At 38.1% G+C, this 24,631-nt stretch overlaps 1 protein-coding gene across 1 annotated transcript; it reads left to right on the top strand.

Moving 5' to 3' along the window:
• The first annotated feature begins 19 nt into the window (after positions 1 to 19).
• Positions 20 to 24,005, top strand: lasp1 (LIM and SH3 protein 1). Its single transcript, XM_016666468.1, has 6 exons — positions 20 to 119; positions 8,120 to 8,204; positions 14,666 to 14,773; positions 18,741 to 18,816; positions 20,037 to 20,134; positions 21,454 to 24,005. The coding sequence occupies exons 1-6, from the start codon at positions 64 to 66 to the stop codon at positions 21,625 to 21,627; spliced, it is 597 nt and encodes a 198-aa protein (XP_016521954.1). The 5' UTR covers positions 20 to 63; the 3' UTR covers positions 21,628 to 24,005.
• The last annotated feature ends 626 nt before the right edge of the window (positions 24,006 to 24,631 follow it).

The raw sequence follows: 24,631 nt of genomic DNA, 5'->3' as shown, positions 1-24,631 counted from the left end.
TGTTGTCTTGTGTCTTTCTTACAGTACTGGCATAAAGGATGCTTCAGCTGCGAGATCTGCAAAATGACTTTAAACATGAAGAATTACAAAGGCTTCGAGAAGAGACCATACTGCAATGCGTAAGTTTTCTAGCTAAATCATCTTTCTGTGGACGTCTCAGGGAATGTCACACGCTTTACATTCAAGGGCTTCAGCCTGAAGTCTCCATTTAATTTGTGCGTAGCTCTGAAATTGGACTAAATGTTTGTGTGAGTGGTGCAACCCAACTACGGCCCCTCTCTTCCTCCTATTTATCTGCATCTATTCCAGCTCCCCCCCTCAAAGTGAAGGCCTGTGTGGGAAAGTGCTTCCCTCCCTCCCCCTTCTCAATGGGGAAGAAGGGTATCAACAAAGGAAATTCCTCAAGTTCCTCTACAGTGACAGAGGTGGACTTGAGAAACTAGCATGTTCCCTCATGCTTCAGTACATGCTGAAGTTCCCAACAGGAATCCATGGAATCCCCTCCCCTCTCATGTTACGCATAATAACTTCCTCCTCCTCCTCTTGAGCCCGTGTGTGAGAGCGGGAGATTGTGTGCACGTTCAGAGAGGGAGCGAGGGAAAGAGGCGTTGCTTCGTGTCCTGACAAGCTCATTTGCTGAGCTGCCATTTTATTGAGTGAGAAATGTATAAAGGAGCTGTCGGCTTGATCCCAGTTAGACATTCGTGTTTTGGTGATAGGATGTGCGACTTCTTCCCTGTCGTGAATAATTTCAGAGATAAACATTAGGTTTGAGGCTTTTTTTTTTCCCCTTCTTGTGCAAGGCCAAAGATTAGCTGCAAATTCGACATCTTGACATGTGACAGCTGTTGATACCCACTGATTTTTTTTTTCTTTCATATTTTGTCATGTCACAACATAAAAGCTTAACATATTTTCTACGGCTGCATCTAACGAATCATTCTGGTGATAAATCGAGTTATTCTAGTGATTAATTGGATAAATTAACTTGCACATTCTTCTGATTTTTCATTAGAACACTTAATTTTATTTTATATATCAAAAATGCATAATAAATGCATAACAAATGCAAAAAATAATAATTTTTTTCTTTAAATAAGAATATAAACATTGTATTGCCTAAAATGCAAAAACAACATTCCTTTAGTGAACCCTTGGTCATTTGCAGCAAAGGATAAATGTGCAGCTAAAAAAATACTTCTAATATCAACATGAAAAATGCCCAATCCTTTCTGCTTGACTTAACGTTAATGTAGTGTGGAACTAATTTGTTTACTTTCTGGATTAGCAAATTGAATAACAAAAGGTTAATAGATTTTTTTTTCCAGAATTTGAAGAGTGTACTTAATGAGTTACGGGTAGAACATATTTACAGAAAAATGAGTTTTTCATCTTAATGCAGAATGTATATATTTTTAAACAGTTTTGGCTTAATTACTGCTCAGAGTTTCGCCTTTTTTTGAGTCTGTGTACTCCAGTTAATCATTAATCGATCAGTAAATTAGCTGACAATTATTTCAATAATCAAATAAATATAACTTAAACAATTAATGGTTGTTTTAATATGATTTTCTGTGATCTGTGATGGCACAAACTAGTAAATGATTATGAAATAAAAAGAAAATAAGGCATTTTGTTTTCAAATAATTGTCTTAATTCCACTAAAAAAGGATTAGTTTACAAAAACATGGCGTCCCTCCTTAAGCAACAGGCAGGTCGAGGAGATCATTGTTCAGGGAAGCAGCCAAGAGGCCCTTGGTGTCTCTGGAGGAGCTGCAGACAATCTAGCTTTAATGGAAGAGAATTGCTGCTAAGAAGAAACCATAAAAGAAAAACCCATTTAAGATTGCATATGAATCTTTAAGCATGGTGATGGCAGCATTGTGCTTTGGGGATGGCATTCTCCCTCAAGGGCATTGAAGCTGGTCACAGCAGATGATTGATGGCACTAAAAGCAGGGAGGTCACTGATAAAAACAAGAATTCAAACGAGGGTTAATGTTTAACTTTCCAAAAAAAGGCCAACGACCGTAAACATGCAGTCAGAGCTGCAACAAAACGGTTTTAATCTGATGACTACAGATTATCTCCATCCATTCTGCACCATTTTCTGATTCTTATGTGCAAAACATTTTTAAACTGTATCATTTTCTTCAGTTTAGTAATTATTCTGTTTATATATATGAAAGTTTGCAGTTGTAACAAAATATGGAAAGGTTTAAGGAGTGTGGCGTGAAGATGCTGTTTTAGGCTCAATTTGATACGTCGATGCAACACAATGGGATGACTGGTTTTTAAATCTTAAGAACCTGATAAGAAACTAATTAAGCTTTTTAACTCGGGGTAAAACTCAAACTTCAAGTTTCTTGAGTAACTTACTTCTGTGTCTTAGTAATTTTATTAGTGAGTCATATTTCCTAAGATGTCAGCTTTCAGAAGAACTGCCTGTAAGTCTTAAAAGGAAACATAAAAATGGAAGAGTGTTTTATCGGATGACTGAAGAGTTTTAGAAATGCAGAAACTTCCATTTTTAAAAATGCATTCTTTTGATTGCAGAGTAGCACTTATGTAGCGTCTGAATGCAATCGCGTTAAGAGTTGTGGTTGTAAACCATTTGCCTGGAGAATCACATCTAGCTGTTCTTCAGTTTGCTCTGCACTTTCACAACAGGAAGTGCTATTTTCATACCACATACTTTTAGACACACCAACAATACTGTTGAAGGAAAAAAAAAAAGAGTTAAACAAACCAACAAACAAAATCTCATTCCATGAATTTCCAGAGTTGTTTCCAAGGTAGATGAACTCTGTGGTTTCCCCAGGAGCTAATTTTGTCTTCATTTGCATTTTACCCAGTCACAACTGGTGTACGCTTGAGATTACTCCAGTTGGAAACTGTAACTGTTCTAGCATACACATATCCTGAGCTTACATGCAATCCACACATCATAAAACTGAATTGGGTAAACAAAATTCAGTCATAACTCAGGTTTTCTAAGCTATGCTGGCATATTTTAATATGTTATTTTCCATAAATATGTCAGTTCCAGTGCCGTACCCATAATGACCTAATCAGACATTTAAAATTTAAGGATATTTACATTAAGGTGTAAACTTCCAGCAGGTGTCAACTACTCTACACTTCTCCAAAAGTAAAAGAAATCGTCTCGTTTTGCTTTTCCTCCTTCCTTCCCCTGGTCTCTCTCTGCATGGCCCTTCAGAGTGTGCTTATTATGCCTCCCTCTGTTTGTTTAATGTAAGCCTTGTGAGAGTAAACATCATCAGTTGAAGAGGCTGCAGCTCCAGGAAAGGAATGCAGGCTACGTTCTGTTCCCGTCCGCCTGTGGGATAACTACTTTATCATTACTCCATTATGTTTGACCTTGGTAATTGATATAGGCGCTGTTTGTTTTTTCTGGATTCCCACCCTCTTCCCTGAGAGTCTCTCCCCTCGGTAGATAATGCAGTCGCCGCGGCTTGTGGGAGACGGAGAAAGGCGATGAGGTGATTGAAAAACTCTGACGGTCTTTGGTCTCTGATGGTTGTAAATTACCTTAATGACTGAAAGTCTCTATTAAGCTGAGCATCAGTTTAGTTTAGAGCCTCAACTAATGATTGTTTTAGTAACTGATTCATCTATCAATTATTCTGATGATTAATTGGATGAAAAAAGATTTTTTTTTTCTTTTAACCACCTTCCTTTTTAAATGGGTAAATAAAATTTTGATTGCCTAAAAAACAATAACTTAGCATTTCCTTAGTAAATCTGAACTGAGTGACGACATTAGAGGAGTTCTGGGTAGAACATATTTACAGATGGTGTTTTTATCTTGAATGCAAAATGTGTGTTATTTTTTATACAGCTCCTGCTCTTAATATGTTAATTAGTTTTTTTTACTTCATTTAATGATTGAGTGCTAAATTGTTAGACAATTATTACAGTAATCGATTAATCATGATTAATCGTTTGTCATACTTTGGTTTTATGTGTTGATTTATTGCTTTTGGTTTGTGTTCTCATCATTACAGCACTTGTGGTCAATTATTAATAAACAGCTCCTCATACTTTGTTCCAACTCTCAAGTGTTTGTTGGTGGCTGCTTTTCATTTCAATAGACTAGACTGAGAATGTCCAGTTCATGAATTATGACGTGTACTCTTCAGGTTCATAAAACACTCAGCCCTGCCTGTAATTTGTAGCAGCTTTGTCTCTGATAAAGCCAGTTCTACATTTCCTGCCATGTTGCGTCATTCTTCCACCCAGTTGAATATTATGAGATGTTGCAGCTGAGTGACATGTAACAACCTTTCCAGGTCTGAGGCGAGCTGACCGCATCATCTCCTGTTTCCTCCCTGAAAACAGGCCTCTCCTCCGGCACAGTAGGCCGCTTGTGTTTGTGATTACACATGCATGAGCCCCTTCTCCTCCCCCATCCTCACATCCCCTCTGTTTTTATCACTCTTCTTTGTGCTCGCACCAGTTTCCTGTGTGCGGCTTATTAACCCAGTGTACTGCCTGACAGGTAGATGAGTGGTCTTGTGACTTGGTTGTGCCGTTAACCGGCTGTGAAAACACAAAAAAAATGAGTGTTCACACTGACAAATGCTACAAGATCTGATGGTATGACTCTAATATCCAAGCATGTTGCAAATGTAAGGTATTTACTGGCCCCTATGTGCAACGGGAGGCTCCAAAGACAGATCAAAAGTGGGAGAAACACTGATGTTGATTATGAGCTCAGCTACACACCCACTACCTCTGACAAGAAGGGGATTTTTAGGGACTGAGATGCTTTATGAAAAGCAGCCTTTCACCATAAATCACCCAGCTTCAGAGAAAATAAGCCATGACACAACTGTCCTTGTCAAACTGGTCACCAACCTTTATAATCCAGAGGATTTTGTCTCTTGCTGCCACCAAGAAACATTTGTTTGGGTGTTTTCACACCTGCTAGTACAGTAGAATCGGTTTGAGTGGGTACCAGAATGGCAGCATTTTTAGCTGGTGCGGTTCACTTCTGCATTTGTCAAACGTGTCAAAGGATCCAAACCAATTGGAAAAACTAAGAACCACTGAAGAAAACAACACAAAAATCTTCAAAGACGACAAGAGCGCAACTTCCTTCTAAGCTAAATGTGAATAAACATGGAGTACTGTCGGATTTCAGCGGGTGAAAGATTTCTCTATTGTCTTTGGTAAAAAGACAAAGACATTTCTCCTGCTAGCCCTAGATTCACACATTTGTTTTGTTTGTATTTACTCAGAATTTGTTTAAGAATCCCCATTTATCTTTGCCACAGTAGAGACTATTCTTCCTGGATGTCAACAACAAACATTACAATTAAATCTTCCTTTACAAACGATACAAAAGACTGACCTGCTTATTGCTTTTGGAACGGTGTTCACATATACGTTTGAGCCGCACCGGTGTTCACTTCAACCGAACCGAAACCAGAGTTGGCTTTGTTGGTCCCCATCGGAGTGCTGATGCGCTTTCACTCCTCCCCAAACAAACCGGACTTTCTAGACAAGTGAATTTTGGTTTGATTAAACCAAACTGGGGTGGGCGAGAATGCGTTTTTTTAAAAATTATAAAAACTGCATGGTTCCTGAAAGAATAATTGAACTGCTTCTGTAAACGTACAGTGGAACGGTGTTGCTCAACTCGAGCTTTGTGAAAACTCTTCTTCACGTTTTACTTGGTTCCCAGAATGAACCAATCAAATGATCAAATGATTGGTTAATTAGGGGACACCTGCAAAACTTCAGAAAACCAGGGAGGCAATTCAGTATTAATGAATCTGTGTTGGTTCAGAGATATATCCAAACCATGCAGGACACTCACTCTGGGAAAACTGGAGTGGGTCACTCCTAGTTTAGATCAAAGCATATTAATGCACTACAATTGTCTAGTCAAAGTTCAGATCTAAATTCAACTGAGAATTTGCAGCAAAACTTGAAATTTGATGTTTGTTGACGCTCTCCACTGAAAAACAGATAAATGCTCCCTAAATGTACAAAGTTGTTAGAGGCATGTCCTAAAAGACTAAACTTTAATTTCAATAATAGGTAGGTTGACTCAAGGACGTTGAATACAAGGTCACCCTGTAGATTTCATTTTTGTGGAGGATAAAATAATTATAAAAACAAATTCATAGCTATTTACTGTTTTGTGTTGGTATCACAAAAAATCTAAATTGCAGTTGCAAAATGACATTAATACTTCTGCAAGACACGATCATACATGAAATACTGACGTGACGGTGTAGGAAAATGTCTGTGCTTCTATGATTAGATATTTGAACAATGAAACTACTAGCTTTGCAAACCACTGCATCTGAATGTCAGACAGCAGCTGCTTTATTTAAACTCGTTGCCTTAAAAAGGCCAGAGTGAGCAGAGACAGGTGCAGAGAAAGATCAAATGTCTGGGTTTAAAGTATTTTCATTTTTAACTTCTGTGTAAAACTTTTCCCCAAATTATTTTTTAGCAATTCACCAACTATGGTTGTTGCATTGAGAAAACTCTCATTGAGTTAGTTGAGTATATTTTCAATGAAATTGTAAACATATTGGCAAAGTGGGCCACTCAGAGGAGTTTGTAGCATCTAAAGATTTTTAGGGACACAGAGTATCCTGAGGCAGTCTGGGAAATGAAGTCCAGATAAGCTGCTAGATGCACTGTTGGGGGTTTTCGTCTCCCACTAGACGTGCGCCATGTGGTTTTCTGCCTTTAGGACTGAATGAGCTGGCAGACACCATTACTTGTTGACCCAGGGTTGCATTTACTTGAAAGCCTCCATTATAGAACAACACTGTCTGATGCTTCACATATACTGCCTACCAATGGGAGTTCAGGCAGTCTGTCTCCAGTGAAGAATAAAAGCTGAATGGTGACTCGATCACAGAACATACAGAATCGTTTTTTACACTCACTGGAATTGGTTTTTTTTTCTGTAAATGCATACTTGATGTGCTTTAGTGGAAATAAAAAGTACTCTGGCAAATTGCAATGCATGCAAGCCACTTTCTATTTAAGTCTTAGAAACTTAAGATGTCCTAAAGTTTTTCCTCTGCCCACAGCCGTCAGTAGCTGCATTTCTATTACAAATGTGCGCAGAAATTTGTCTAAATTCCACTAATATCTAAAAAAAAAAAACACAATTTCGCAATTGTTTCAATTAAAAAGAAATATAATTAGATTCACATGTGAATAAGTTTGTTCATGCGATAAGTCATTAAAGAACATGCTGTGCCATCCTCCTCCAATTACTTCCTTTTTCTTCATGGTTTCCGCCAGTAGTAACATCCTGTTGTTGATCATGGGACTCGTGCAACGCAAAAAAAAGTGTTTCCATTGCACTTTTGTGAAATATATTTTAAAATTTAGATGTGGACAAAAAAATCACCTCAGGCTAGTGGCGAAACTTGAGAGAAGAGCGATTTCTTCTTAATTGGTGTGTTTCAATTAAGCAAATTTATTTTGAAACCTAAAATATTTCTATTATACGGTCAATGGAAACACAGCTAGTCTACTGCTTAAATCATGTGTGTTTCAGACAGTGTTTTCTCTGAATGAAAGGAAGATGCATCTAAAATCGTTAAAAAAGAAAAGTCTCCTTCATGCTCTACTGAAGGGAGGGCCCCACAGCATCATTCACACCGTCTGTTTGACCTCGTTGCTGCGTCTGCTGCATGCTGTTTGTCTTCCTGTTATCCCCATAGCACCGTGCCCACAAGTGTGAGAGTGTATTCCTGTGCCTTGTGTTTCTGAAAAGCTTTTCCTACACCTGCTATGGCTTGTTTCCCAACTCTGGAACCTTGAGGTTTCCACCCACCATCTCAGTCTCTTTCTTGTATTTCTGCTTTTTCAGGCTTCTTTGGCTCTCACTGACAAACCATTGTTAATGCTGACATGCTTTTTGTCTACAGGCGCTCCTAATTCAACGTCAGGACCACCTTGAATAACAAATGCCTCCACATTGGGGCCACAGTCTGCACGCTGCTTGATTTATGCCGTTTTTTCTCTTAGCAGGCGAGGTTTGAGCCTTGCTGTGCGTCAGAGTGGAAGCTGGTAACTTCATTGATATTCACTGGTGTCCTCCATGTTTTGTTTTACAGACACTACCCCAAGACAAACTTCACCTGTGTGGCTGATACTCCAGAGAACCTCCGCCTCAAACAGCAGACCAAGATGCAGAGCCAGGTAACCTGAAACTTAGCCAAGCAAAGTATTCATTATTTACCAAATGACCCATCACTCTCCTTTTAGGAATTTGGAAGTTGCTGGTTGGTTTGAGTTGAGTTATGCAGGTGTTTTCACACATGTCTTGGATAGTTCTCATTCCCAGTCTCAGTGTTGAGCCTCAACAAACTTTGGAAGTGGTCAACTTCTAAACCAAAAGCTAAACAAACCCACAACTTGCAGTGTTTCATCAAATTTTGGTGATACAGTGTCTTTTTTGTCGCCCACTATCGCGACAGTCACAAAGTTGGCAAGAGTAGGGTGATTATTAACAGCGCATGTGCAAACGTGACCTGGTGAGTCAGTCCTCTATCCCAATAGAGCAAGAAGCAACTGGCTGATTTTTTAAACCTTTCTGGATGTAGATAAGTTTGGTAGATATGATCAATTTCTTATTTATCAGCCAATTTCCCAAAATTAAGGAACTCAGGATGGCTATATTGGTGTACAACTAATACAAACAGCAGCTCCCATGTAAAAAGCTAACCTTTCATAATTCAAAATCATGAATTAAGATATTTTGGAAAGATTAGATCATCTTTACTTGCCACGCTCTAGCCTCGTTGCTGCCCGGCAGTTTAAAGTACGCCAATCAACGCATCGTGCATTGAACAGATGACAAAAAAACTTCACTGATAGAAAACTGGAGCAGCGATAAGCTGTGTTTTATATGTACTCAGGTTATCTTTGACTGATATTGACACTTGTTTAACCTGGAACATTTAAATCAGGAAAAAAGAAACAGAAATCTAACAAGTCAGAATTGTTTTTGTGTCGAATTTAGCGTTTTTCTGATGAACACCAAACTTTTAACATTAAAAGATAAACGGGACAAATTGATCCTAAAAAAACTAAAATTAGCTTAAATATGTACAAACAGCATCATCAGTCTTGCTGTATATTTGAACAATCCTGCAGCTTTTAGACACTACGAAGTCTAAAACATGGAACATTTTAGGCTAATGTTATGTATCAAGTGTTTTTAAATAATAACTTGGCAGAAAACCTTGGTTTTTATCTGGTTGTTGTAGTTTAGCCTTACCCTGAATCAAGACTCATCCACACAGCAGCAGTCAGGGAAATTTTGCTTATTTTCATGAGAATTACCTGGATGAAGTAGAGGTAATTGACCCATTCCTGCTTTTACTGTGTCATAGTTGTAATGTTTGACCTATCACTCTGTGTTTTTGCAATGCCGTCACCAGATGGATTTTGATTTTACTGCTGCAGTTTTCCCTCCATGTAATTTTCCAGTCCAGTGCCCTATTTGCAACGAATTAGCATTGCCTAAAAGCCTTGTGGGAAAATTCTCTATCAGGTCTATTTTTATACATTCCCACTGAATAAATAAACGTGTTTTACTCAAACGTATTGGAATTATCCTATCTACTCCAATCAGCCATGACGAGGGGTTGACGTAATAAACATTGCTCTTCCTGTTCAAAGGTTGTGTTCTGCTGCAAAAGCTTTCATCCTGTCATGAGTCACATTTATTATTATTTTCATGCTTGCAAAATAAAAATTTTTACAGACTCAACACACCCCCACCTTGGCAACAGCACCCGGCTTTAGTAGTAGCACATCAGAGGGCCACGGAGAATCTGTTTTTATTCTGCAAAAGTGTGTTCTGACATCAAAAGAGGTACCTAAAAATATAATGATTCAAAAGTCTATAAAGTCAGCAGCAGTCTTAGTAAATTGGGAAATGAGTAAAGAGTGGATTTATTTATTTCCTTGTAGATTCATTATGCACACTTGCATTGAGTGGAAAGAAAAATGTTGTAGAAAAAGCACAAACAGCAAAAAATAGCTGTCGTTTTGTAAGAATTGTGAACATGATTTAGATTTAAGAGCGAGTCTGAAGGTGTGTTGAGTCACTCTTGAACCAGAGACTTCAAAAGATTTTTACCTGGGTCCAGAAAAAAAGGATGGACTGGAATTTGGTTTGAAAATCAAGGTCCCAGATTTCAGGGGAAGAGTGGAGAGAAACACAATTCAAAGTGCTTGAAATCCAGTGTGAAATTTCCACCGTTTCGGATGATTTTCCATGTCATCTGCTGCTTCATTTACACAGGTTTTCCATGTAGTCTGTGGAGTATTGTCAATAAGGCTTATTATAAAGACGTCATGCTATCAGAGGAGGATAAAGTTGTAATTTTATGATAATTCAAACACAAGAAATGGCAAAAAAAAAATTAAAAAAAGAATGATGAGCATCTTGTCAAGTTATACTTTAATCATAGGTGTTACAGATAAGGAAATATTTCCTCTTTTAACACTTTTTTTCCACTAACACAACTTTTATTCCCTTAATTTTAAAATTTGAAGACATTCTGATAAACTCTTGTAGCCTTGCCCTGATATTCCACTATACAATTCACAAAATCAATCAATCAATCAATCAAGTTTATCTGTACAGCACATTCAGCATCAAGGTGGTTCAAAGTAAAAATACAGAAAATAAAGTTATAAATATAGTCAATAATTAACAAACATTACATTTTGATGAGGGTCATCACCAAACTCGTACACATCAAATATGTTGGTCAATGCTTCATTGTTGGTCAAAAGGCATGATCAAAATAAAAGCCACATTTTCTGTCATTTCTAGTTTATTTTTGCAGAAAATAAATCAAGAAAACAAATGATTAAAATCAAATCTGGTATGACAAAAATGGAGATTTTATTTTTACTCCATGTTGTCACTTGGAGGAGAGAGGAATAAAGCAAACATAAAGACCAGAATATCTTTCTAATTTAATTATCCAGATTTTATTGCAGTTGGTTGGTGTCTGTCTCCAGCAGTCACACCTAAAGTGTCTAAAATCCAATTAATTAAATCTGGTGCAAAACTATTTTGACACTCAAAAACCTTTGAGGCTGTCTGTGGTTTCACTTCTCTTATTGGTGACTGTCAAACTTTGGTATTCAAGGAACTTGTTTGTGATTGTGGGAACTTAGGTGCACAAACTGGCTAAAAATGCCTCCTCTAGAGACAAAAAAAAAGCTCAACTTTAAGAAGTATTGCTGTATTAATCTAGACGGAGAGAAGCAGGAGAAAATGTGTGAGAAGCTGTGAAGGAGGAGTGTTTTCTCAGCGTGCAGCAGAGAAGAGAGAGTGTTGTGCTGATAGGAGGGCAGGGCTTATCAAAGCGTGGGTCTAATCCGAATGTCATTGTCAGACACTACAGATGAGACGAGGGGTGTGTGTGTGTGTGTGTGTGTGTGTGTGTGTGTGTGTGTGTGTGTGTGAAAGAAGGGTGCTCTGTGGAGTGGGGATGTTGGTCATATGGGGAGGGGGGTTAGTTAAGAAACTGAGGGACAGATGGTGTTTTTCCATGTGGGCCATACATCTAGACATCCCCCATCATAAAGGAAGCATGTACAGTTGAAACCAGATATTTTCATGAAATGAATAAAAAGACGGACTTTTTTCCCCCCTCACTGTCTGAAGTTAAATCGGACCAAACTTTTATTGTTTTAGCGTAGTTAGAATTACCCAAATTATTTCTGTTTGCAAACATTGAATTTTTTTTTTTTTTACATACATTAGAAAAGTTTTTTTTATTCAATGAGAAAAAGATGTGTGTATCTTCGTATTCATTGTATGTAAAAATCAGATTTCAACTGCATGAAGATTGCACAGCTTTCTTTTTGTTGTTTCTAAATGTTTGGTGTTCAGTAAACCGATACTTGGAAATGTTTTCAGTGCCAACATTTAAAAGAAGGAACTTCATTTTCTGCTGAGGTGTCGAAATACATTTGTTCTGAAAATAAAAGTGAAGGTTGTTTTTGAAAAGCTTCCAGTGTGGAGCTTCTATGAAAATACCAGAATAACAACTCTTAACACCCCTTTTTTTTTATTCAAAAGGTTCGTTACATACTATATTTTAACTTGCCTTTGGATCACTGTAAGAAAGTTGAAAGGACTTGAAGAAAACAGTAACTGTATTCAGCTTCTCATCCCCACCGTTCATGGTGCTGTGTTGCTAGAGGAACCCTATTGCTATGGCAGCAGGGTAGAGGTTTGTCACACCTCATTACAAGACTTTGCGGGGGAAAACTGAAAGGAAAAAGGGCACAAGAAAGAGAGAAATGAAGAAAGCAGTCTGAATGAATCGAAGAAGCGATGAACGAGGCAAAAAAAGAGGTGTGCAGGTTAAAGGAGGAGATAAAAGCAAAATCCCAAGAAAGAGAATGCCGCAGGAATGCAAATGGAAGGAGGAAGGATGAAATAAAAGCTTTAGATCTCGAGGAGGAGTTTCTGATGCTGTTGAAGCTTTAAAATATGAATGAATGAATGAATGAATGAAAGAGGAAAAGTCGTGGGTGGGGAAAGAAAGCAAAAATGTGATTGGCGCAGAGCGAGCAGGGGTGTTGACCCTAAAAGACAAAGGAGATGGGTTTGGGAAATCAAATGAGACTGAGTCGAGACCGCTTTATTCCCAACGTGTCCCTTTTTCAGGGTTTGAATTTCTGCTGCAGTTATATTCTCGTGGTTCCATACGTCACAGGAGACTGACTGAAGCATGGGCGTATCACGCTGAATCATGTACGCGCTCAGATTATGTGTGAATCACAGCCGTGTCATCTCATCACAAGGCGTCAAAAGATTAGAGGAGGATCGGTCAGCAGTCTATTAGGCCGTGTCAAACATTATTTAGACATCTGAGAGGGGGGGTAGGTATTTGTTTCTTGGTTGCAAACTGCAGCTATCTCTCGCAGGGAGGTTAGACCGAGACTGGGTGCTTCAAAAATAACACCTGGTAATGCCTTCCTGTTTCATCTTCAGCTGGAGCTCTCCATTTTGAGGCAGTCAGAGAAAACTCGTGGCTAACAGTTTTGCCTGGGCTGGACATTTCCTCCTCTGCCCTCAGGGTCAGAAACGGGTGGGTGGGGTTGGAAACGCTCACTCAAACACCGTTTGTCACTCACTACCTCTCGTTTTGACCATATATGGTTGCCAACATGTCCTGTATGGAAGGCCTGCACTCCTAAGCAAACAGGAAGTTGACGTCATCACAGAAAAACTGAGCGATACGCGCAGGACCCACCTTGTTCTGCTTGCACACATGAAGCACACACAGCTGACTTATCTGTGTTTTATATCAAGCATAAATTGCGGCTGTTTTAGCAGCACGACTTCCTGGTGTAATAATAGAAATGTCATACCCATGTTTACTGTAACAACAAACTATAATAATAATAATGTGGAATGTTTTTTTTTTGTTTGTTTTTTTTACACACCAATTAGTGCATACAAAACAAACATTACAGACTAACAAACAAAGGTATTTATCTACAAAATAACCATTTACATAAGAGAATAAACAAAAAAACAGGGTATGCATAAAAATGGATACATGTAGGACAAAGACAAAACACAGAACAATGTGTTAGTTTAGCAAATATGTAAGTGTTTCAATTTATCTAAAATTACTCAAATCCCCACTGCAAATTAGGTTTATTACCATAACTCACATTTATTAAGGGGTGTGTATTTTAAGGAAATTACACAAGGACAGTTCAGTTAAATAAAATTAATACACGCTGCTCCAAATGCAGGAAGTGGACGACAGCACAGGGCATTCTGGGTAAATGCAAACCAAACAAATGCTGGAGAAATGATTGTCGTGTTTTACTGAAGACCAAAAAGAAATCCTACAACCGCTAAAATGTGACGTCTACTCCATTTTTATTTACTCTTCATGAAGAAGGAAGTTGTGCTCATGTCTTCCTCTTCAGTTTTTTTGTCGTTTCCTGCAGTGGTTCGTGGTGCAGCGCCCCCACAGGCGAGGAGGGGAACAGGTTTTTCAAAGGTTTTGGTTCGTTCCACAAAGTGCAGTGTGAAAGCGAACCGCACCAGCTGAAATATGTCCAAGGCAACTAAGGCTTTGTTTCAGAACAAGACCTGGACTTGAAATCTTAGAAAAATATCTGTTGGGATTAAAAAAATGTCTGCCACCCACATAACCCCAAGATCATAGGATTTTGTGTTTTAATTTGGAGAAACATTTCGTCATATTTGTTCTACTAAGCAATTTAAATAGTTTGCTTTGTTCATTGTAAACAGCTGCTAGTTTGAACATTTTGCCAAGTGTCCCACTTTGCTGTAACATTTTAACTTGTTGCTGTTTTCTAATAGTGTGAAGCGGTAGTAAATCCAGCCGGAGAACATTTTTCATGCATCTATAAAAGTCTTTTATTAGCACAATAAAACCATTACAAACACAGGAACCAAGTGGTTACGAGGTGGAAGCTAATCCCAACTAAGAATCTAGGTCAAAGCATCCATAAATTATAATCTGCTCTGTATTTGTTGACTCACAAGCATCCATTTGGAGCCATTTTCCCCCCCAAACGTATGTTCCACACTTGCCGATTTTTAATCGTTTCCTCCTCTCTGACATCTTGTCGCGCAGGTTCACTACAAGGAGGACTTTGAGAAGAATAAGGGCAAAGGTTTCAGCGTGGTCGCCGACACGCCAGAGCTGCAGAGAATTAAGAAAACGCAGGACCAGATCAGCAATGTAAGTGTTGACAGCAAGGACCACTAAAACAAATCACTATCAACTTCAGAAAACTGTTTTATACTCGTTTGAAGACAATGTGCAATGAACTGATTAATTTTGTTTCTCTCTTGCAAAATAGAAGATTCAATTTGTGGTTGATGACTATGCAGGTTGAGCTAAAAGGAGCTTGTTGGTTTCTTTTATTAAATTTTCTAACCTCAAGCTAACCTTTCTGTCAAATTAGGCTTGCTAGGTGTTTCTTTGAGTCATGAGAGGAAACTGCAGAAGCAGACAATAGATGCAGAAGCATCTATTGTGGACCCTCGAGAAATCAGTGAATACTTGAGAGATCCTCTAAAACTTTTAATATTATTTTATTTATTTTAACACCAGATATGTGCACAGTAGAAGCCATTTTAGCACTTCCTCAAAAGCTAATATCTACATTGTGTCTTATTTCTGCTCAATCAACACCAGGGAAAATAAAAGATGTGCCTCAAATGGGTAGTTTGCAAAAGCCAGCTAGTAGCATGTTGAGTATTTCAGCATATTTTATATATGCTCTCCAAAATAATTTTTTTTGCAAATAATTTAGTCAAGTTTCACAGGAAAATCTGCAATTACTGAACCAGAAATGGATGGGAACCCATTGCACAATAGTACTTATAAAACTGCTTCAAGAAATGAAAATCTAGACTTTTTCATAAGTTGTACCTTCGTTCACCTCTTTTCTTCCACTAAAATTGTTGATTTACCATTTTGGTGTGAAAACAGGACTGGAAGTGCATCAAATGTTGATTTCCTTTCCCCAGTCTCTCCTCAAAGTCTTCCACAAAGACCTTTATTTTCATGTGAAACAGACTCACACACAAAACACATCATTACACACAACCGGCTCTGCACCGGCCTCACTAATGACATAATTAGTGTTGAGGGTGATGGGTAATTGCTGCTTTCATGCAATGAAAGATCCTGCTTGTCTGAGATCAAGGAAGTGTTTACGGGTGGGAACGATGCACATATATATGACATGTACATATGGATGTACACACACAATCCACATCTGTTTAACAAACACTGATGCGGTTCTGAGTGAAGTGCTTTTAGTTAAAACTGATCAGACATCTGCTTGCAATCAGTCCGTCATTTGCAGCCGATCATTAAGGAAGAGCTACACTTTCCTGCTGTTTTTTTCTCCTTTCTTCCACGAAACAAATCTTCACTTGCTGTCAAACAGCAAAAACGGAGAACTTATATATCTGAGGAGTTTTACTCATCACATTAAATCCACACAGACGCTATCTGTTCAACCTGCTCCCTCAAAATAAGCTAAAACAATCTCCCTCACACACTCTCTCTTAGCATATTGCTCTCAAGAACAGCGACTGTGTTGTCTCACTCACTAGCTTCACTGTTCTTGGACAAACACTGTCATCCCATCCAGTCTGTGAATACACTCGCTGCGAACGCCGGCAGCACAGTGGGCCCTTTGAGATGGGGGCGTTTGAATCTTGACCCAGACGCTGTGAGTCAGTCTGTTACCAGCCTGGTAATAAGAGGGGTGGGTTATTCAGCCCCAGTGTCATCACTCTAGTGTGTTTTTTATCATGCAAAGCAGAGGTTGACAATATTAATCAGTTATTGTCTTGCAGAAGTATTAATGCATTCTAGACTTCAGTGCATTTTTATTGGGATTTTGAGTGATAAATCAACAAAAAGTTGTGCATTTTCTTTATTCTTAACCTTGAATCACAAACTACTCCTGTGCATTTTTATTCTACTGCTTTTTACACTGAAGCAATTAAATAAAATCATGTGTGTGAATTCCTGCCTGGCGACCTGGGCAAGCGCAGTGTTATTTATGTGTCATTTTATAGCATAATCAACTGTTAACTTCAGTTGTTAAAAGCGCTGCATGCATCAAATACATTGAAATTTACTTCCTGAAGTTGGATTTCTGTTTCTTTAAAAACTCCTGTTCCTTCTGAAACTCTGCCTTCAGGAAGTCACCACAGCATCGCTCCTCCATTAACCTTTTAACAACGTTTCTACCAGCGTTGCACTGAGAAGTAGCTCATATGATGAGCTTTGCTGATGCGCAGTTCAACCAGGTGTTTGCTAATTGCTTCTGGCTAGTCTGAAGGAGCTGAGTGGGGATTGAGGCAGTAGCTCTGAAGCTTGGAAACTGCAGCTCTGACAATAAATTGTCCCAGATTTACTGCAATAAATATTATTGTTTTGCTACCATTTTAATGTAATGTAATAGTAATGGCATAATAATGCAAGTACACCGTCAGAAAGATGGATAAACTTTAATTCCTAACAAAAATTGAACACTCACACTGGAAGACATTTTAACTAAATGAGCAACGCAACAGAAACGACAAATAAAATGTAGCCTCTGTGAACAAAATTCCCCTTCAAAAAAAAAAAAATTCCCTTAAAAAAAGGGACTAGTTGAGATCAGACTGAAAGCTTTTGTCATTTGTAAAGAGAGCCACGAGAAACACAATTATGCAAATGGGAATTATCCATCTTGTTTTAATTTGGCATGTGATTAATTGATTATTGTGACAGGCTTAATCAATGGGAGAGGTATTGATGTTCTTAGAGGAGCAGTAAGATAAAAAACCTATGAAGTTCTGCTTGAAGCCACACCATTAAAAAAGGGGATGCTCCATCAGGGCTTTGCAAATGTTCTTATTTCATATGCAAATAAAATTTGGTGAGAGTTGTGAGTTTAGCCAGAGTTTTTATTTAAAAGCGCGACCCAGGAAGAAAACCATAATGGAGGCTGGAAAACCTCCAAAACAGACTGGTTTAGATCAGGCGTGTCCAAACATTTTGGGCCAAAATCATCAGGTGAAAACTACTTCCAGGCCAAGAAAATAAAAAAACAAATAAGATCCAACAAATAAAGTAGACAGACTTTTTTTTTTTTTCTTCATACACCCACACTTGACTAGAATGTTGCACATTTTCTGTATTATAACAACGGGATATAATTTTCAAATTCCTTTAGGCCCTGTTCGACAAATTTATTTGGTCACTTTTTTTCAAAATGCTTGCGATAGTTAGCCAAGTTTAATAAATTATATTAAAGCTTATTTGGGTGCAGAAAAGTTGACTTCTCAGTAAAAGTCTCAGGATAGATGTGGCTGTACTTATAAAAGTTTGTTTATTAAAAGACAAATACTTAACATCTTCCATTCCACAAAAAACATATTTGTAATTATTTTACCCTGATTTAAAATTAAAAGTTTAATTTGCATTGTTCTTGTAAGGGTTGGGGCATAAAAGCTCAGTCCAAGGGCCACAAATGGCCCCCAGGCCGCACTTTGAACACCCCTTGTTTAGTTAAATAATCCGATTGAGTCCTGAAATGTGATGATGGACGACCTCAGTCTACCTAAAAATCATCTGGGGTGTGCAAAGCTGCATGCCACATTAAGTCTCATCTGTAAATAAGATGTAATGAGATAAGAGATGATGAAAACTCTTCATCCAAGCATTTTACTCTCATGCTCCACTAGATGTTGGTTTTCTGCATATAGTTGCAATTAAATCCATTGAGTTTTTTGTAAGGCGCTACATGTCACTGTACCTCCCTTTGTGCATCATTGGTTTTCCCATACTTACTCTTATTTTCTCACCCTGAATTTTTGAATTTCTACCTTCTTTCTTTTGACGCACTTTTGCTTCATGATGTGTGTGGGTTGTCATGCAACTCTGACCTCACGATACTTCCGGCTGTGGAGATGTCATTTCCTCTAAGCATCAAGCTGCTTCCCCAGCCGTGGCAGCACGTAGCGCACCCCACCTATCAGCAGCGGGAGAAACTAAAACACAGGAAGTGGGAGCCCTCTGGTGGCTGGAAAATGAACTGACAGGCTGTGCAAGGGGGGAAAAAACTCCATGCAAGATTGAATTTGACGGTGCATTGTCCATGCCTGATGTGAGCTGACTCACCGTTTGTGTGTTTCAGATCAAATACCATGAGGATTTTGAGAAGATGAAGACTGGTGCAGATGCTCCATATCAGCCTAGCAACCCCAACCAAGGTATCTATCCTGCAACTCGACACATAAATCATCAGAGAAGCAGTCAGAAGTGTAGCTTCAGAGTAATTTACTGTTTTTTTTTTTTTTTTTGATGGATTCACTCACTTCTTGCCTTTCAGGGGTTTTTGTTGCAACTTGTTCATCGCCCAGCTATAAATAACTGCATTGCTACAGTCGTTTCACAATCCGGACAGCAACCATAGTACCACTTTAAGTTGTTTAAACATATTGCTCAAGTGTTCAGTTAGAAACTTTGGGATAATAAACATGAAAAATGCTGAGTTCACTCATTTTTGGAGCCCCCTAGGGGATCTGGTGAAAAATAAATTAGGTTTTTTGTGTGTTACCTTGCAAATTATTTTGCATTTCCCATGCAATAATGTGCCTGTTCGTTCATGGAGTATCTTCAATACTGAAAGTCTTTCTGCTGCATTATAAAATTATTGTAAGGTTTTTCTGTGTACATTAATATTTGTGAGATATCCAAAGTGTCAGATCTGCAAAAAGCGAAACAGGTCAGTCATGTCTCAGACATAAACAGAATTTATCTGTAAGTAGGAAAACGGTTTTGACTGTGTCTTTTTCATGTTAGTAGTCTAAATGGTGAACCTCCGTTCGTCCGTTTTCATGCACAATCCCATCTCCACCTTACACAAACAAACAAAAACACACAGTTAATAGATTGATTTTCAACCAGTTTCTGCACCAAAGACTTCAGAATGTAAATACACATTTTCAGAGGTTTTTTAATGGTGAACATCTGTGCAATTTTAAATTGACATTTGTTATTGCTGTGGCTGTATACAAAACAGATCAGGGTGCATTTGCTAATTCACTGCAAGGGAGCGCAAAAGAAAAAGTGCTGCAGCAGCTCAGTGGAAAAGATCCAGCACGATGAGTCAGACCGCTGGTTTATTTTACATGCTTGATTTGCAAATTCAAACAGAGATATATTGTTTAGATGTTGAGCAACAGGGAAGTTAATAGCTTGCCTTGACTTGCTGTCTTTTTATTTTTTTTTTCAATCTATCGTTCTCTAAAAGAAGCAGTACATCCAAACTGTAAGGCATGTGGAAGGTATTTTTCTTTGAATGTGCACATTTATAGCCTTCTACCGCACAGCTCCCAGCAGGTGCTGTGCTTCAGATTTAGCTCTCAGGAATTAGCTTGCAGCTCATTAAAGTGCCCTCCTTCACCTTTCTTCTTCTCCTTTTTATCAGGCTCTTACCAGCAGCCTGCAGCCTCCCAGGACTACCACCAACGTGAGCCTACTCCTGAACCAGTGCGTGAGGCTCCTGCTAATCGTCCCAGTTCTGGGGTGAGAGCATTCGCGCGTTTCATTTAAAAATGTTTTGTTTCTGTTTTGGTCTGCAACTGATTATTTTAATCAGTTAATCTATCAGTTGTCCTGACGATTAATCGGTTATCCTGACAATTAATCGCATAAAAATTGGCACTTTCTGCTGATTTTTTTTTTCATTTTGCCATTTAAGCCTTTTTATGCAAAAGTAGAAGTACATTAAAAGATGAAAATAAACAAATAACTAAATTCCTTCTTTTAATAAAACTAAAATGTTATTGCTTAAAATGAAATAAGCATTCTTTTAATGATCATTTGTAGCAAAGGATGCATCTGCAACTAAAAAATGCTTTTAACGTCAATATGTGAAAAGCTGAGCGCTCGACCGAGCATCAATGTTCAGTATAGGGCTGATCTGGTGGTTATTTTCTGATTAATTATTTGAATTTCTTGGTAGAAAATATTTATAGATGAAGGTTTTTGTGCAATTTTGGCCTAATTACAGCCCTGAGTAAGTTATCAGCAAATTGTCTTTTTTAAAGTCTGCGTATTGCAGTTAACAATTAATCAGTTACTAAATTGGTTGACAATTATTTCAACTAATTAACTATTGATTAATCATTTTTAGCCCTACTTCAGTTCTTTATAGATTAAGTAAAATAAATCTTTTGAGAATCCTGTTGAGATGTGAAAGGAGTCTCTGGTTCAAGTTTTGAAAAAATCAGCTTTATTTTTTTATTTGAAATGTTTTTATCAGTTTGTTTTCAGTAAAGAAAGTTGGTCTACATATTGTGTAGACGGTGCAAGTATTTTTATTTTTTTATGTTAGTTTTTGCTAGAGATTGGCGTGAAATGTAGGAGCTTCGTTTGTGTCGTCCTTTACGTTAACTGATGCTGCAGAATTCTGGTTTTTATTCATCCTTCTTGCACAACTGTTTTTTCCCCTTTTGCAAACTAATTTTTACCTGATAGGGTGAAAACTAGTAAGTTTTCTGTTTGACACCTTCCTTTCTGAGAAAAAAAAAAAAACAGAATGCGACTATCCAGTTTCCTGATTATAATTAGCTTTGTTTCATACTTTTCAATCTTTTAACACATTTTAAGGTGATGCTGTCATAACTCTACAACTAATACATGTTTTTTGAATTAATTTCCATTTAAACAATTGCAAGTCTGTTAACCCTTAGAAGCAGGAAGTAAGGATTTCATATTTGAATCTCTCTTGTTAAACTGCTGCGGGCATGCTTGCAAGTTTCTCATGCAGAACATTTTCTTCTCCACCAAACTGACTTTTATTTACTTATTTATTTATTTTTTATTTCATTTTTTGCCTGCAGAGGCGATACAGAGCAGTGTACGACTACACTGCTGCCGATGACGACGAGGTGTCTTTCTTGGACGGAGACATGATCGTAGATGTGCAGAAGATCGACGACGGCTGGATGTACGGCCGCGTGGAGCGCACCGGCCAGCAGGGCATGCTGCCCGCCAACTATGTGGATGAATTTTGAATGATCGGGGGAAAGAAGTAAAGTAAAAGAGAGGAGAGAAAGAAAGAAGGGAGGGAAAGAAGGAAAGGAAAAGCCCAGTGCCATCTCATCTTAACACCGCTTTCTCTTAATTTTACTCTGGTTCCTTAAAAAAAAAATAAAAAAAAAACCCTGTCCTGCGACCTTTAACCTCCTCCGCTCTGCATCCCTGCTCTGCTCTCACTTTCCGCCAGCCTGCTTCATGTCTGTCCGTCTGTGCCGAAGTCTCTGCTTCCTCTCTGTCCGCTCACATTGAGATAAACTCGTCACTTACAGAAAAATCATCAGGTCACACGGCGACATCACTCACCAATCCTGACGCGCGTGAATACAGAGAAAAAGTCAAAATAAAGTTCCCTGCAGTCAGTCAAACTGCAAATATCCTGTAAAAACAAAAGTTTTCATCTTAATTATTGAGCTCAAACTTTGCCAGACTGGAAACAGTGTTTTATCTCAGTCTATCAGTTATAAGCTTGAATATTTTTTTCCTTTTATTTAATTTTTTTTCTTCTTTGACTTGTGTACATTCCTTTAACTTCAAGTTCTGTGGCACCAATCAGCCGCGCAGAGCAGAGAGGTTTTAACGTAGACGGATCTTAAGCGTGTCGTTTGCTGGGTGTTTGCTGTGAAACTGGAACATTAGCCTAACTGAAGAGCCTCTCCTGCCGCTCACACTCAGGAGGGATCAGGGACAAGTTAGGGAACAAAACCTCTCAAATCCACCTCAACTTAATGTGATTATACTGTGCATATGCCCTTATTCCTGTTTTTGGAGCTCCACATATTTATCTGTTTATTAGAAGAAGAAGAGAAAAAAATTTTCCCCTATATTAGAAAAATCACTAATAAATGGTTTTATAAAAGCGAGGGCCAAGCACAACGTTGTATTGTGATTCTCTTAATTTTATTTTTTTTTTCTCCACTGTTTGTGTGAAACATTCCAATCATTTCTTTCTATTTAATGTGAGAAAAATCCTTTGCTGTGTTAAATGTTGTTTATCTCATTGCTGTTCTTCTTTTGCGTGTCTTATTTTGATTTTTGTTTTTTAATTGAAACTTTCGGTGTGTTTAAATAAAGTAAAGAATTGGTTTTGGGACCCAAAACAATAGAGGTCATCATGATATTGGATCAGGTGTTGGAGTTGTGATTTTTTTTGTTGTTGATCTTTTTCAGCTCTGTCTTGCGGGTCGATCCTAAACTTTTTTTTACATTTTATTTTTAAATCTTCTGCCTACGAATGAAATAATAAAAGTTTTCTTGTTTATGAGCTCAATTTTGAGCCTTTCACACTCAAACTTTAACAGAAAGATGTTCGCTTGCGTCTGGCTTCCCCTTTCCTCTCCCATGATGCACTGTGAGCGTCACAGATTGGAGCGATCAGAGTGGGGCAGGCGCGAAGGGGTCGGGGTTCAAACTCGTTCAGCTTTGTTGACATCATTATGTAGCTAGATGACATTGTATAAATGTATATGCATCATAAAGTGCTCTGGGAAGTGGCTTGCCTGCAGGAGAAGATGGTTTATATATATTTTTTTGCAAATGTGAGGCAGTAATTTGATTTTAAAAGTCGACTCATGGAAAAGTTAGTGACGAACATCCTCGAGATCTCACAAATCTGCGTCACGGCGTCTCAGATAAAAACATCATCTCCACCTATAGGCTATAGATCATGTGATTAAACTCAAATTTTCCTCGACTGAAGAAAAAATGGAGGACATGATTTCAGGCCTAATAGTTGCCCAGTTATTTCTCCATTTCTCTGCTGATTACATCGAGTCCGGCTTGTTTTGTCCCCCAGGGTGCGACTGTCGGTTTAGATGACGGGGTTGTTTGAATGTGGCTCAGGCTGGATTTGCAAAGTGTTGTTGTGATGGAAGCGTTTGGGGTTTTGACGGGGGACAGACGCTCTCTTCCTCCCAGGATGTGGTGCAGGGCAAGTTGAGCTAAATGCCTCTCCTGCACCCCGACTTCACTACTGATCCGTACGCCGCTCCTCCCAGTTTGTATCTTTTTCCTCCTTTCCTGCTGCAGAGCCTCTTTCCTTCAGCCTTGGTCTATCATACTGGTTATATACTGTAGACTTCTCAGAGTGAAATCATGTTTATCCACAGTTGCAGGTTTAGCACCCCGGACAAGTTTTGTGCATTCCATATTAAATTGTTTTTTGTTTTTGGTATGATTTTGTTATTAAATGGAAGAAAAAAAAAGAAGATATCTCATGCATATTGTCATACACGTGTGTATTGAAAAGTCAGAATACTCAGATTAAGGACCTGATATCATCTCCTGTTGCCCTGTTACAGCACTTCAAATTGTACTTATGATTCTGCAGACTCAATAAAATGTCATTTTTTTCTCAGACTCCTGTTTGTGCCTTGTCACAGCTCTCAATCTTCTAAAATCAATGTTTTTGCAATTTGCATGAAGGCAAAGGACTAAATTTTGTCTCATTTGATCAAAACAAGTCCTTCCATGTTCTAATAGATTTCTTTTAGTTATAATTAGTTCCCCCCATAAAATATGAGTTATGGCTTTAATTTTGCAAAGCATAAAACATTCTATATGAAGGATCTGCAAACTTCACAACCTAAAGAGACATTTTGATCTCAGAACAGCAAAATAAAACTCCCTTAGACCTGCAAATTGTGGCTGCAGCTAATGATTATTTTAGTAATCGATTACTTAATTTATTATGATTAAGCAGATAAAATCAACATTGGAAGTTTTTTTATTTTTTTTATCTTAGGTGGGATTTTTTTTATGCACCTAACATCACTGGAATGTTTTGCCTGCTTGCACCTACTGTCAGAGGGAAATGGCCACTGATGTATTTTGCTTAGTATATTTTTGTTTTTATATTATTATAGTTTAAACAGTCCTTTAATTAAATACTGAAAAAATTAAATGACCAATTTATATTTTTACAGAAATGTCCAAGATGAGGCCTTTTACAAAAAAAAAGAAATAAAAGCCACACTGAAAAAG

This window comes from Poecilia formosa, unplaced genomic scaffold (assembly GCF_000485575.1).
Source record: "Poecilia formosa unplaced genomic scaffold, Poecilia_formosa-5.1.2 Scaffold728, whole genome shotgun sequence".
NCBI classification, from domain to species: domain Eukaryota; kingdom Metazoa; phylum Chordata; class Actinopteri; order Cyprinodontiformes; family Poeciliidae; genus Poecilia; species Poecilia formosa.
This window is presented reverse-complemented; position numbering and strand designations above follow the sequence as displayed.